The sequence below is a fragment of the Danio rerio genome, chromosome 2, assembly GCF_049306965.1.
Source record: "Danio rerio strain Tuebingen ecotype United States chromosome 2, GRCz12tu, whole genome shotgun sequence".
Taxonomy (NCBI): Eukaryota; Metazoa; Chordata; class Actinopteri; order Cypriniformes; family Danionidae; genus Danio; species Danio rerio.
The window spans coordinates 8,647,952-8,664,765 of record NC_133177.1 but is presented as its reverse complement, the minus strand read 5'-3'; the positions used below and the strand labels follow the sequence as shown (position 1 = coordinate 8,664,765).

General features: G+C 39.4%; 1 protein-coding gene across 4 annotated transcripts in view; it reads right to left on the bottom strand.

Moving 5' to 3' along the window:
- Positions 1-4,928: 4,928 nt before the first annotated feature.
- The window catches only part of dipk2aa (divergent protein kinase domain 2Aa), a 57,409-nt gene continuing 45,523 nt past the window's right edge, over positions 4,929-16,814 (bottom strand). Inside the window, exons 4-6 of one of the 4 annotated variants that reach the window (XR_012386936.1) lie at positions 8,577-10,884; positions 7,125-8,408; positions 4,929-5,918 (exon numbers count right to left, since the gene is read on the bottom strand). Coding sequence is in view for 1 of the 4 variants with exons in the window: in NM_001007436.1 (NP_001007437.1) it covers positions 10,544-10,884 (341 nt within the window). In the remaining 3 variants the exon portion in view is untranslated. 4 annotated transcript variants of the gene reach the window in all.

Here is a 16,814-nt window from a genome sequence, read left to right as displayed (position 1 = left end):
ATTTTACAGTAAATTGCAATTGTTAATTTACAGTGTGCATGTAAATAAACAGTTTATTAGCAACCAAAATTGCCATTTACTGTAAATTTTGCAGTGAATTTTAATCATTAATTTAAAGTGCGCTTGTAAATTTAACCTTTCTCGCAACCGAAATTGCCATTTACTGTATATGTTTAAAGTGAATTGTAATTATTAATTTACTGTGTGCTTGTATTTTAGTCTTACTGACAACCAAAATTGCCAGTAAATTACTGTAAATTTATACAGTAAATTGTAATTATTAATATACAGTGTACTTGTAAATTTATAGTCTTACTGGCAACCAAAACTGCCAGTAAGTTACTGTAAATTTTACACCAATTATAATTATTTATTTACAGTGCACTTGTACATTTACAGTTTTATAGACAATCAAAATAGCAATTTATTGTAATTTATTTACAGTGATATATAATAATCAATTTACGTTATGCTTGTATGCTTTATGCTCTTTTGGGCAACCAAAACTGCCAGTAAGTTACTGTACAATTTTACAGTAAATTGTGTTTGTTAATTTTCAGTGCATTTGTAAATTTACAGTTTTCCTGGCAACCAAAATTGCCAGTAAGTTTCTGAAAATTGTACAGTTAATTGTAACTATTAATTTACAGTTTGCTTTTACTTTTACAGTCTTACTAGCAACTAAATTTGCCAGTAAGTTACTGTAAGTTTTTACAGTGATTTGTAATTATTTATTTACTTTATGCTTATACATTCACAGTCTTACAGACAACCAAAATTGCAGTAAGTTACTTTACATTTGACATTGAATTGTTATTATTTATTTACCGTGTGCTTGTGAATTTAGTCTTACTGGCAACCAAAAATTGACATTTAAGTTACTGTCAAGTTTTACAGTGAATTGCAATTGTTAATTTACAGTTTGCCTGTAAATCAGTGGTTTATTGGCACCCAAAATTGCCATTTACTGTAAATTTTATATTGAATTGTAATCATTAATTTACAGTGTACTTTTAAATTTAGCCATACTAGCAACCGAAATTGCCTGTTAGTTACAGTTAATTTGACAGTGAATTGTAACAATTAATTTACAGTGCACTTGTAATTTTACAGTCTTACTGGCAACCAAAACCGCCAGTAAGGTGCTGTAAAAGATACAGTATATGCTTTGCAGTGTGGCACATTACAATAAAGTAGCATTTTGTTCTATATAATGTTTCTACAGTTCATTTGTCATTTGTAAACCTTTTTAAATTGTAATAACAGTTCAGTTTTCATATATTTTTGATAAAATCAATTGAACTTCAGAGAGCGTTGTTTTTAGAAACATTATACATCTTACAGACCCTCAACTTTTGAAAGGATTAGCTAGTTTACCCTGAACATTTATTTTATTTCACTATGAAATCCTGAGTTTTCTTCTTTTCAAAATATCCAGCTAATTTATCTGAAACATTTGACAGGACAAGCTTCAGTTTTTACAGCATACGGTAAAATACCTAAAGTTTCCTAAACCACAGTTTTTTAGTCATAAAATATTTGAATAGGAAGTTTCATAAAACATTTCCAACAGTGGTACTTTCCCCACTTTTTAAAATCCTGTAGAGAAAGAGTGAAACTTTGCTTGTTTGGCACTTGGCTCAGTTTAGCCTGGAGTGTACTATATGCAGGTGAATAATATGAATGGTTTCGGACTGTCGGGTGTATTGGATATCTTTTTTTAACCTGAGTTTTCCCTTCCTCGCTAGATTTCGAGAACTGTCAGAGTGGTGCTGACTCTGTATTCTCTAATCCTTGCCGTGGGTTTTGCAACGGGAGGAAGAAATCTATATTTAGATGCCACGGGTGAATGTGTTTAACTTTAGCCCAGACTCACTCCATTCATCACCAGAGCACATTCAAAGGAGGGCAAACCTTGACTCTCACTTCAGGCTCTGATATTAATGTCTTCTGCAGTCAACCAGGACATTAAACCCCTTATGTTTATTTACAGAGTACTGACTAAAAAGTAACTCCAGTATTATTCAGGTTTAGGCTATGATAGGGTGTTGGACTATGCATTGTAGCTCATTACCTTATGATTCTTTGAATAAGTAAAAATTACACACTGTAAAAACCAACAGTCAACTTTATCAAATCAAATGAGTGTAGTTGACTCAATATTTACTGAAAGTTAATTCTGCTCATTTGAAAAAAGTTTTGAAGTGTAATGTGTTAATTAAATACCTCATTACTTCAACTTAAATTGAGCAAGTTCGCAGTACTCATATAGATTAGTTTTTTTTTTTAATTCAAATGGTTTGTAGCAACTGGTTTCCTCAAACAGTTTGAGTTGCCTTAACTTATTAGGTTTTACAGTACTCAGTAGGTTTGAGTTCTCTTATTGTGTTTTACAGTACTCAGTTGGTTTGAGTTCTCTTATTGTGTTTTACAGTACTCAGTTGGTTTGAGTTCTCTTATTGTGTTTTACAGTACTCAGTTGTTTGAGTTGCTGTAACTCATTGGGTTTTACAGTACTCAGTTGTTTGAGTAGCCTTAACTTGTTGGGTTTTACAGTACTAAGTTGTTTGAGTAGCCTTAACCTATTGGGTTTAACAGTACTCAGTTGTTTGAGTAGCCTTAACTTACTGGGTTTTACAGTACTCAGTTGGTTTGAGTTCTCTTATTGGGTTTTACAGTACTTAGTTTGAGTTCTCTTATTGGGTTTTGCAGTACTCAGTTGGTTTGAGTTCTCTTAATTTATTGGGTTTTACTGTGCTCAAAGTGCTTCATTTACTCAAATGGATTAAGTTCACAGTACTCATTAGTTTTTGAACTTAAATGGTTTGTTGCCATTGGTTTATAATTGGTTTGAGTTACCTTAACTTTTTAGGCTTTGTTAATAAGAAATACATTCTGAATTCTACATTCAATTAAATTATTTCAGGTAACAACATAAAGGAAACATTAAATTCTAACTACTAATTCAAAACAAGTTCTTCTGTTTGTTTTGGGACAACTTAACTGTTTTATGTTCAGTGTTCAAGTTCAATTGATTTGTGTTTGGAAAACATGAAGGAGTTGTGTGGAACATTTTTTTTTTTTTTACAATGTAGAAGTCATAGCTTATACTCACTGACCATATTAGGTACACCTGTCCAACTGCTCGATAACGCAAATTTCTAATCAGCCAATCACATGACAGCCACATGTAGGCATGTAGACATGGTCAAGATGATCTGCTGCAGTTCAAACCAAGCATTAGAATGGAGAAGAAAGGGGATTTAAGTGACTGAACGTGGCATGGCTGTTGGTGCTAGACGGGCTGGTCTGAGTATTTTAGAAACTGCTTATCTACTGGGATTTTTATGCACAACCATCTCTAGGGTTTACAGGGAATTGCCTGAAAAGGAGAAAATATCTGTGTGGCACAAACGTATTGTTGATGCCACAGGTCAGAGGAGAATGGTCAGACTGGTTTGAGCTGATAGAAAAAACAACAATAATTCAAATAACCACTCGTTACAACTGAGGTATGCAGAAGAGCATCTCTAAACGCACAACACGTCCAACCTTGAGGTGGATGGGCTACAGCAGCAGAAGACTACAACAAAGTGCCACTCCTTTCAGCCAAGAACAGGAGCCTGAGGCTACAATTCACACAGGCTTACCAAAACTGGACAGTAGAAGATTGGAAAAACGTTGCCTGGTGTGATAAGGTTTGATTTCTGCTGCAACATTCGGATGGCAGGGTCAAAATTTGGTGTCAACAACATGAAAGCATGGATCAATCCTGCCTTGTATCAATGGTTCAGGCTGGGGGCGGTGGTGTAATAGTGTTGGGGATATTTTTATGGCACACTTTAGGACCATTAGTACAAATTGAACATCACGTCAACATCACAGCCTCGCTGAGTATTGTTGCCACGTCCATCCCTTTATGACCACAGTGTACCCATCTTCTGATGGCTACTTCTAGCAGGATAACCCACCATGTCATAAATGATCTCAGACTGGTTTCTTGAACATGACCATGAGTTCACTGTGATCAACACAGTCACCAGGTCTCAATCCAATAGAGCAGCTTTGGGATGTGGTGGAATAGGAGATTTGCATCTTAGATGCGCAGCTGACAAATCTGCAGCAACTGCGTAATATCAATATGTACCAAAATCTCTGAGGAATATTCCCAGCACCTTGTTAAATCTATGCCACAAAGGATTGAAGCAATTCTGAAGGCAAAAGGGGGTCCAACTTAGTACTAATAAGGTGTACCTAATAAAGTGGCCAGTAGTTGTATATTTTGGTGTGTATTTTAATTCTGTTTAATACCTTTTGATACCCATCAACTTTCCAGAAGTGTTTATTTTTCCAAGATAGTAACAAAAGTTTAAAAGGTGTGTTTGTTTGACCCAGCATTTCAGTGCTGAATGTTTGATAACACACAGGTCAATGCTGGATTTACAGATCAACCTAAACTAACAAAATGAGCAGTCCCAAAGACAAAAGACAGAATCTAGTCAGAATCTCAAGCAGTAAAATGGCATCAAACATCTGTGTTTTGTTGGCAATCAGCATATTAATGCATATGATGCAAAGTTTAGACAACATTGTGACCTTGAACGGCTGTCAAACTATTATAAGAAACCTTTAAAACAAAATTAGGATGTTTTTAGTTAGTATAATAAGCGCAATTTACATTGTGTGGAAACTGAAGACTAAACTAAAAGAACAAGAAGAAAAAGAGATTCCGGTTCTGTTGAAACAGTCTTCTCACTTCTCTATGGCTCCTGCACAGGATATGAGTGTTGGCTTCATTCCAGATGAAACCATATGGAGGTTTTTAAACAGACACACACATTCATGTTTTAGCACCTTAGAAATTAAAGTATCGCTACCCTAAACTGAATTTTTTTGGATTCAATAGAACAAATAAATCCGAGCAGGTAAGTATAGATATATTTTAATAAACTTTTTAATTTGTATCCAGTCGAAAATACAACTTCTGAATGAAAGGCACAGTACGACCAGACGTTTTCCATGTACTCTCAAAACAAACACATACAGAAGAGCATGTTTTTTTTTTCTTTACAGAAAATCCATCCACAAATAAATCATGGCTTAACATAAACAGGGTTTCAAGGGATGGAATGTCTTCAAAACAGTGTAAAATGAAACGTAAGTTCACTCAACTCCCAATATTGCTCATTACAAACATGGAAAGTCGGGTAACAATAATAGGGCGAAAGAAAGTACATTATTATTACACAGAATTATAAAAGAAAGGACACAACATTGATGACAGGGCACACATGAGGAAGGAGTCTATGAAAAAAAACCAAGAGCTGACGTAAATGTAGTGCAACTTGTCTCTGTAAACTTAATGCAAAATTTAGTGAAGGTGATGTCAAGGTTACAGACTTAAGGAAACTGCATTGGTCCAAAACGAACTACAGATTTTTACGAAGACTGAAAAAAAGGTTGAGATTTCCCTTTTAAATAATCTTTGTCAAAGGAACGAATAAAAAAAACGAACCGAACAATGTTTACAGTATTCTTTGGTATTATTCTTGCATACCTGTTTCAAATCCATATTATTCTTTTTGTTAACTTTTTTTTTGACATAAAACACAAATGTCTAACCAAAATAGTTTTGTAACAGGAACCTCTTCAAGTTCCTCTTTGATAAGAGGCATATTATTTGACCGAGCACACTTTCAAAATCAGTTAAGACTGCACTAAGGTTTCCTGTGGTGAAGATTTAATCACATTTAGAGAAAAAAAAAAAAAAACAAGCGAATCTTTCAAAAACACATCCTGGTGACATTTCACACAGAGAGCAACATAATGGAGCCAGGTTTTAATTTGAAAAATTATGTATACAGTATATACTGATGATATTAGAATTGTGCAATAAGGCCCTGTTTACACTGTCAGGTCTTGATGCCCAATTTCGATTTGTTTGCCTGTCCGTTTACGTGTTTTTTTAATTGTGTGACCCATATCCGATTTATGTGTTTACACATGACGTACAATTTACGACTTTGCATATGTGTAAAGGCAGGTTCTAGCATCTGCGCCACACCAAGATGGCTCTTGTTTACATTGCCAGTTAAATGTGACTCAATTCTGATTTTTTGTTTATATGTGACACAGATCGGATCTGTTCAATGACCGTGTAAACTAAAAAAAAAAAAAAAAAACGCATGTATTTGGATATTTAGAGATCGGTTTCAGGCCTCCTTCATATGTGGGAATAAATCAGCAATAAATCAGATATTTGACAATGCGACTATCATGTGAGCAGGCAGATCAGATTTGAGGCATTCTGTTTTGTCATTAAACTTGCAACAATGTGGTACTTCTCCGCGGTTTAATGACGTAGAAGGAAGAGCGTTGTGTGGAGATGACGAAGTGGTAAACAACAACAACAACAGAGGAAACATCGAGGAGGAAAGTGGTCAGTCACCACAATTTGCTCCCACCAGACCCGAGATCTCTCTCGTACCCACAAATTCCTCTGAATGGTGGAGGACACCATATACAAACCATAGGCGGAAGCTGCGATGATGACCCTTTCCCTCCTCTTCAAAATCATTTTAAACTTAGGCGAACTTCTCATATTTCGCAGAGCTAAAAGCAAGACAATTTATTCCATCGTGGCTAGTGTGGCGGTTTACAATCAAATCGGATATGGGTTACAATTAAAAGAACGTGTAAACTGACAAGCAAAAAAATCAGATATTGGCAACAAATCGGAATTGGGCATCAAGACCTGACAGTGTAAACGTGGCCTGAGAGACCACTTGACAATTCTCAGAATTGTAGAATTGTTAGGAACTGATAACATTTATTCCGAAGATCTGATAACATTTCGTCCTAATTTACAAAGATATATCATTTTATTTATGCAGTTTTTTGGTAGCCAAAAATGACAAATGGTTAAAGTGACGAGAATAATTCCACTATATATTACTTTATCGGATTTTATAAATGTAGAACTTTGGTTTTGTGTCACCAAAAAAGGGAATTTAACCTTCTCACATCTTCACATCTAGTTATTTTGACTAACAAATTGAGAAGAAGTGTCAAGTGTTTTATTTGTTTTCCCCAATTATTTAGACTTTTGAATTGAATTATGGTACCTTGATCTTTCGCGCACCACCTTTTAACTTTAAAAAGTTGGAAAAAGTGACTTTTATTACTAGGATTAATTAATCTAACAAATTCATTAATTTTCTTGTTGGCTTAGTCCATTTATTAATCTGGGGTCGCCACAGCGGAATGAACCATCAACTTATCCAGCACGTTTGTACGCAGCGGATGCCCTTCCAGCCGCAACCCATCTCTGGGAAAACCTAATAAATAAGGCTTTTATATTTAAATCCTTTAAGGTGCACTCCTTGAAAAGAAATTTTTTGGAATTGAATAATATGCTGACACAACTTTGATAACGAGTAAAAAGCAATTAAAAAAATAATAATTATGCCAGTTTAAAGGGTTAAAGTGATATATTGTCTGGATTGGTGTTGTATATTACAGTACAAATACCTTGTGATAAACCAGCCTGATCTCACGAGAAAACGTAAGTATTTTACGTATTGTCAGTTTAGTGGCAAATTCGTACGAATTTGTACGAAAATGTACGATTTTAAAAAAGAGCCGTTGGCACCTTACACCACCCGTCATCGGTTGGCTCTTCAGTGTTTGAACTCTCAGTAATGATTAAATCACACTGAACTGAGCTAAACTGAACTGAACTAACAAAAACACTAGAACACTAAAACCTGAACCACACTGTTCCAGTTACTATGACCATTTATGTGAAGCTGCTTTGACACAATCTACATTGTAAAAGCGCTATACAAATAAAGCTGAATTGAAAGCTATATTGAATGTTCCTGGAGGACCACCAACACTCCATGGCTGTGTCCAAAACCACCTACTAAGTAGATACTGCATTTCAATTTAAACGAACTAATCGGCCATAAAAAAGTACGCTCTATACAGTATGAATGTGAAAAGTATGAATGGAATTCGGACGTACTACATCTGCCATTTTGTCATGGTCACGTGACCTACCTGCGTCAATTGCATCAGTTCACTCCCATTCATGAAATCTTTGGCGGGGAATCATGGGATAACGCAGTGTTCATGAAATGCGCACTCCAGAATCTCGCCGTAAGTAGTAAGTCATCAGGGTATTTCTCGCATACTAATTTTCGAATTCTATGAATTCGGACATACTACTCGGCTCGCATACTGATTTTAGCGTACTGTATAGTATGGAAGTATGTGGTTTCGGACGCAGCGCATGTTTTGGACACCTCCTTTGTGTGTCAACTTTTACAGGTCTTTCAGTCTCTGCTAATGAGCTAATGATTTGAATCAGATGTGTTTGGTTAAGGCAGTGGTGTCCACACTCGGTCCTGGAGTGCCGGTGTCCTGCAAAGTTTAGTTCCAACCCCAATCAGACACACCTGGGCTAGCTAATCAAGCTCTTACTAGGCTTTCTAGAAACATACATGCAGGTGTGTTGAGACAAGTTGGAGCCAAAATCTGCAGGACACCGACCCTCCAGGACCGAGTTTGGACACCCCTGGGTTAAGGAGACATGGAAAATGTGCACAGCTGGTGGGCCTCCTGGAACGTGGTTGAGAAACACTTTTATAAACTACTAAAATGCCAATAAAAGTCACTTTGTACAACTGTGGAGTTGAGTTTTCAACAATAAGAGTCGACAGAGGAAAGATCAACATCCCATAATGCAATTCATAACCGTAAATAAACAGAAATTACTTACATTTACATTGGATGTATGCATGTAATTACCTTGATACAAACCCTGTATGTGTGTGCGTATATGTATGTGTATACATAATTTAAAGTATGATTTTAATCAAATATAACCTGGACGTGTTTTTGTTAAGATTCACTCAAACATGAACAAATCACCCTGTGCAACTTCAGTGATAACCCCTGCTCCCGGCACACTTACAGCACCTGACTTACACATTAATTAGAAACCTTACTATAGGATCCGGATCAAAACAGCCATGAGGGATCAGTCAAGCATCACATATTAGATAGATGCACACACACTCCCGCTACACACACAAACACACACCATGCATACGCGTACACCACGCATACACCACTCAGGCATGGTACACGCCATGCACACACACCACATAGGCGTATGCCACGCATGCACGTAACACGCCACGCGCACACCACACATGCATACACACGCTTACCATGCGCACACACCACGTATGTGACACAAACACATGCCACACACGCAAACACCATTCAGGCATGGCACACGTCTCACACACACACGCATACATGCCACGCACACATACAACAGACGCCATGTGTGCACACCACACACACATATGCCAGGCATGCACACAACATGCCACACACATACCACACATGCATGGCACACACGCTTGCCACACACAAGTATGGCACGCACGCTTTCCACGCACACACACAAATACACACATGCCGCGCACACACAAATACACACACGGCACACACACACACAAACACCACGCAGATATTGCACACACAATAGGCACGCAAATACGTCACACACACATGCCAGGCATGCGCACTACACACACTATGCCACGCACACACGCAGATATGCACGAACTCACAACGCACGCATGGCACACAGAGTGCCATACCCGCAAACACACACGAACGCCGCGCACGGTGCACGCACACCACATGCACGCACGCCACAAGCAAACACGTGCATACACCACGCACGCAACACGTGCACACCACACACTGAAACACACACGAACGCCACGCACTCCACACGCAAACACACACATGCATGCAAACACACTAACACCACGCACGCACGCACGCCACAAGCAAACTCGCGTGAACCACGCACAAACGCCACGAGGGTATGCTACATGCGCACACCACACACGCAAACACACACGTACTCCACAAAAACACCACACGCAAACACACACACACGCAAGCATGAGCGTACACCACGCACGCATGGACGCCACAAGCAAGCATGCACACCATGCACTCAAACACGCAACGCAGTTTGCACGCAAACACACACAAACGCCACTCACGCGCGTATGTCACGCAAACACACACGCAAGGCACGCACTCAACGCACATACACGTGTATGCCACATGCGCGCGCACACACGCATAAGTCATGCACGCACACCACAAACGCAATCACACACACACACATCATAAAAGCAAACACAAATGCACGCCACAAATACGCACACCACACTTGAACACACACACACACATACACACGTGATCACAGCAGGTTGAGCCTCTAGTCTGCTGATTCTCACACGACCCTTGAATCCATGTAGATGTGCAAACTTCTTTATTAAGCCCAAACAGGACCAGAGCCAACAATGGCATGATTGATAGCGGCAACAAAACAGCGACTCCCTTAAGGGTGTACAAATGAGTTCCAGAATATGATAGTCTTTTTCGTTTATTGGAGGGGGAGGGGTGTGCTGCAAAAGTTCAGTGTCCCCCCCCTCCGTTCTCAACACTACCTGTCAGCATTGCTCGTCTGAGTGAGTTGTGTCAGGAACTCGCGCAGTTCTTTAGCCGCCTGGAAGCGGCCGTAGCGTTTCTGCGGCCTGGTGCACTCGTCCAGCAGTGCTATGAGGCGGCCGTCTTTCACCACGTCCGGAGGGGGGTCGTGGAGAAGACCACCAGTGCTGCCCCGCCAGCTGGAGAATCTGGAGAGCAGGTTCTGACACACGGCGTAATAGTTGTGGTCCACGGTGACCCGCGAGCAGAGAATGTCCTTGGAGAAGGAGAGACAGGCCTCTTTATCGCATTCCTCATAGCGGCTCTCATACCACACATCGTAGCTCTCGGGTTTATCTAAGAGAAATAGAATAAAATAAAGTCATATAGGTGCAGTATAGCTGTTCATCAGAATAAATCTTGAAATGGAAGATGGAGTGGAATTTGCGGATCATGTTATTCAGTGAAACAGAATATTTGAGGACTGAATATTGAAGATAATGCTACATATTGCTCACCGTTTGGTTTGTATCAAGGTTTCAGGGTCATGGTTTGTTAAATGACATGTTCAGTTAAATAAAACAGAAATAAAACAGAAAAAAGCTACAAGCAAAAGCACAAATACAATATAAAGACTGTGCTGCCACTTAATGAGATCCAAGACCTGGGAAGAGATGATTCTGACAATCAAAGACATTAAGTACAACACATACACTTTGTTAAATATGTACACAGACACAGGGCCGGAGTGGGACTTCCTTTTCAGCCCTGGAGTTTCAAGCCTTAGACCTGCCCACCTCAGTTCACGACAGACTATATTAAAATAACATCATTTCCAATTTAGTTTCCAATGACACTATCACTTCTTTTTCAAGAAAACAGCTGATTTAGAACTTCAAATGTTCAACAATCCAAACAGTTTTATATGTCTTAACAATAAGAATAAAAAATAAATAAAAATTATTCAGGCGAGGCAGTGGCGCAGTAGGTAGTGCTGTCGACTCACAGCAAGAAGGTCGCTGGGTTGCTGATTCGAGCCTCGGCTCAGTTGGCATTTCTGTGTGGAGTTTGCATGTTCTCCCTGCATTTGTGTGGGTTTCCTCTGGGTGCTCGGGTTTCCCCCACAGTGCGAAGACATTTGGTACAGGTGAATTGGGTAGGCTAAATTGTCCATAGTGTATGAGTGTGTGTGTGAATGTGTGTGGATGTTTCCCAGAGATGGGTTGCGGCTGGAAGGACATCCGCTGTGTAAAAACTTGCTGGATAGGTTGGCGGTTTATTCCGCTGTGGCGACCCCAGATTAATAAAGAGACTAAGCAGAAAAAAAAATGAATGAATGAAGAAATTATTCAGGTGAGGTTCAAACTCGGGTCGGAACGCAATGTGCTGACCACTGGACCACAATAGCGCTTTTACGCTGGAACGTTTGGAATAAAAAATAAATATTGCACTGTTATCTGCAAGACTTATCTGCAAAAACGACAATCTTTTCCTCCGCTTTTTAGATTTCTTATCAAGTTATGTCAGATTTATTAACGTAGTGTATCATCTGATTTTGATTGAGCAGGTGTAATATTCATAAATATTAATTATTCTAATTCTTATATTCACTAAGCTGCCGCTGTTTGGGGTCAAATGACAGTTACATCATCATTAACCTGCAGGCTGCATTTTGCTCACAGGGCTGCGAGAAAATAAATAAAAAGAGCGGAGCTGAGGCAAAATAATGAATTGAAAGAGTGAGGCCATGGTCAAGTAAATAAATAAACTAAAAAAGTGTGACTGCTGAGAGTGCAAGCAGCTAGGGACATCGGCCCATGCGGCCAAAAATTGGACCGGCCCACCTGGAATTCTCCAGGTCCTCCCAATTAGCCAATCCAGGCCTGCATAGACATCCCCTATATACTGTACAACTGCAGGTTAACTAGGTATATACACTCACTGGTCACTATAGTAGGTACACTTGTCCAACTGCTCGTTAACACACATTTCTAATCAGCCAATCACATGGCAGCAACTCATTGCATTTAGGCATGTTGACATGGTCAAGACGATCTGCTGCAGCTCAAACCGAGTATCAGTATGAGGGAAAAAAAGTGATTTAAGTGACTTTGAACATGGCATGGTTGTTGGTGCTAGACAGGCTGGTCTGAGTATTTCAGAAACTGCTGATCTACTGGGATTTTCTTCTTTCTACTGGGTGGGGGTGTAATAGTGTAGGGGGTATTTTCATGGCGCACTTTGGACCCATTAGTACCAATTCAGCATCGTGCCAATGCCACAGCCTACCCGAGTATTGTTGCTGACCATGTCCATCCCTTTATGACCACAGTGGTTCAAAATCCAGGCAAAGACCTGGCGGTACTTTTTTCTTTAACTGTGTGGTATCATTTCAAAGTATATTATACAATTACATCTTGTTTCAAACTGATCCAAATTTAGTAATACAACAGTCCACTTTAATGTTAAACTACAAGCAGAATTTGAAACATGAAAAATTGGACAAGAGGTCCATAACGCAATAAAAAAACCCAAAACTATCACAAGTGGATCACAAGCTATCGGCAACTACTAATTAAATGACATTTTTCAACAGCATAGTGGTGATAACATGTGATATTTCATCACAAGTTCACTATTCTTTGCCCAGATCTTATGCCAGTCAGCTGACTTCCATCCAACTTCATCCTTATTCCAGTATTTTCTTCTAAAACAACTTCACGATAGTCTCCAGCAAACAACAAAGAAGCTCTTTATCATTACACAGGGCTTTATTCTTTAAGAGGTTTCATATATAACTTGAAAAAGCTCAACAATCCGCAGAATAAAGATGCTGTTTCCATTCAGCTCATCACTTGAGAAGACGACAAATCTTCTGACAGCAGGTGAATTTCTTTTCTTGGCCACCCATTTTAATGCTGAACAAATCAATAACGTCTAGGATCCTCTCGAGGGAGGGTGGGTGCCGAAATAGCCTGGACTGTGACATCTATTCATCAGCAAAACTATATTGAGTCATAAAGCCCTTAAAGACTGAGTGATCCGCCGTCTTGGTCATTTGACACAACTCAATATCGTGCCAATATCTAATTAGAGAAAATGAAGTCACAGTAGTGCCAATCACTCTCCAGGGAGCCAATTATGAGAGCCAGAGGAGGTGATGCACCACAGCCAATCAGAACACACATTGGCTTTCGGTGCGTGTTAAAAATCACCTTCAGAGGTTTATGGAGGAACAGGACAACTTATGATCAGGAAGTCTTAAATTAATGTGATCGTTTATCATTTATTCACTCAAAAAAAAAAAAAAAAGTTTTGAAAACTTTTAGATTAAAGGGCACCTATTTTACCTGTTTTTCAAGATTTAATATAGGTCTTTTGTGTTTCCAGAATGTATCCGTAAAGTTTCATCAAAACACCCATCAGATTATTTATTATACCTTTCAGAATATTGGAATTTTTTTACAATGAAGCTGTTTTTTTTGCCTGTGCCTCTAATGCTAGTTCTCCCCGCCCACTGTTCCTACGTGCCGGTCAGAGGCCCCGTTTACACTAGTGCGTTTTAGTTTGAAAACGCATAAGTTTTGCTACGGTTACGCCATCCATCCACACTACGCCGGAGTTCTCGAGCGCCGAAAACGGAGCTTTTTGAAAACGCTGGAGAGGCCGTTTTCATTCTAAAACGCTGCTGCTCCGTCTCAGTGTGGATGGGGAAAGACGGAGACATCTGAAAACGGAGGCGGGGCTGCAAACGTTCGCCTATCTGATTGGGGCTTTTCCTCAATATTAAGTAGCCCACACACAGTTCAGTCTCGCATCCTCTTCTTGTAAGTTAAGACTTCGCAAGTTTGATCAAGGCTGCAGTCTCCCCCTTCTCAGTTTGATATGGAAAACATACAGAGGACACGCGTCAATCTTCAAAGGGAACAGTGTACTTTATAACTTCATTCACATCACCTTGGCTACGTTGTTTCACTTTCTCATCAATAAAATGTAAACATGATTTAAGGAACTGCCTATTTTCTTTTTAATATTAGAAAACTTAACAGACAGCAGAAATGTTGAGGCGCCGTGCTGCATATATTTGCGTCATCTTCACTGTGTGGATATTTATAACAAAACGGAGCCGATAACAACTGCCTCCTTTCACTTTCAGTGAAAATACGAAACGCACCCTCTCTTCTGCTGAATATCAGTTTTAATAATCGACAATTATAAAAGTATAACATACAATAAGTTTATACATTGTAGGAAATAAAGGCAAGCGATCAGTCAATGTACCTGGATTAATCATTAACTTCTCTTTGCACTTAACCAAAACATGTTACCCGTGAACAAGTAACTTAATAGATTCCAATGACCAAAGTCAGGGAATTGGCCTATGTTGTTAGATAAAGACAACAACATGAATGAAATGTCACGTTTAGCAAATATAGTGAGATTAGATCCAGCGGGAGATGCGTGATGAGCAGTCCGACAAGCAGAGCTCTCATCTGGGTAGAAATGCTGGAGCGCTTGCCCGAGAGTGTGTGTGTGGTCACGTGATGTGTGTTGTCAGCGTTTTGGTGTGGACGGAGAGCAGTTCAGAAACGCTGGGTAAAACGCGAGTGTGGACGCGGATCGTTTTCATTCTACAACGCCGTTTTAAAACTAAAACGCACTAGTGTAAACGGGGCCAGAGTGTGCTTCAATCTCCGGCTGCGTCAGATAAACAGTGACAGACATGAATGAAGTAGATCTCACGTAACATTTGTGAGAAATACTACAGCAGGAACTTTGCCAATGATTGAAGGAACAGATTAAAACAGTTGTTATGTGAATTTTCTAAGGTAAAAAAGCCTGCAATGCCTGCCCCGCGTTTGTGCTCTTCTTATTGGCCCACTGCTCTAGAACTGAACGCGAATGGATTGGTTAATATCAGCTGTCAATCACTCAGTCAATGCCTTTTGCCTTCAGATGACAGGAGCTACAACCGAGAAAATGTGAAGCGCTGAGATATGAGCGAATGAAAATAACACTGATAAATTTTGTTTTAGAAACCAACTACAGTTACTAATAATAGCCCCTTTCACACAGTCATACCGGTAAATATCCGGAAAATTTCCGGAACGACTTTACCGGTATATTCAAAATAGCGCTGTTCACACAGGCGAGGACGTTACGGAATTTTTCCGGAAAAGAGCATTCACACATCCATCCCAAAATGCCGGTAAATTCTGACATCATTAACCAGAAATGACCTCTAAACGGCTGCACTTGTGTTTGTAAACATTTGACTGCATTAAAAACTCTTTGGATGGATCAGTATAGTGAACAACTCCGATGAAAACATAGAGAAACACTTTCGCATGTCGAGATGTACATGATATATGTGTGTGTGCTGGTGCGATGGGCGCTCACGGGCACACGGAAAGCTTGAAGGTAAACAAACAACGGATTATCATAAACATTTTATCGATAATTATTTACACAGTTAGCATTAAGAAGAAACATAGAAACGTTATCTGACTAACATCTAGCAGCTAAAAGGTGTCTGGAAAAATATTCAAGGGCTTTTATTCTCATAAACCGCATGGACGTGAATGCGTCTGACTGTTCTGATTGGCTAAAGCAGATGTCTCACATCAGCACGTTCTAGATGTAGACCCGCTCTTTCCGGCAATCTTCCTTCTGCATTCTCACAGCGCAGCATTCCGGCAAATTACCGGTAATGTTACAACTTCTCTTTCCGGAAAATAGCCGGAACGAATTTACCGGTATTTTCAAAAAGGACCTGTTCACACATACAACCTTTAACAAATTGCCGGTAATTTTCCGGAAAGGTCTGTATGTGTGAAAGGGGCTAATGGCACATCTCATTAAGGATCATGTGCTGAATATTAATCCATCATTTACATTTTTCCAAGAGTGGGTAAAAACTTCCAGTGGCTTCAAGTCCACTATGAAAATAATTAAAGCCGTTCACACTAAAGTCTGTGGGACGGGGTTTGCAGGTAACAGCGTTTGCCACTAAATCTACACCCTTTAGTGTCAGAAGAACTGTATAATGCTTCATTTAATCCTCATGATGCTGTCAGCCATGCAAGCAGCAGCTATATGCAAACATTTAACACAGCTCATGAAAAGATCGTTATTGCTATTAAGATGACATGCAAATAATAAGTTATATATCAATATAAATGTGGGGTGGGGCGATGGATTGCGATGCCGGCTCAGCATCGTGAAGTTTATCAGCCATCGGCGATGGACGATGGCATCGTCTAGCCGCCCAACCCTAGCATATACTC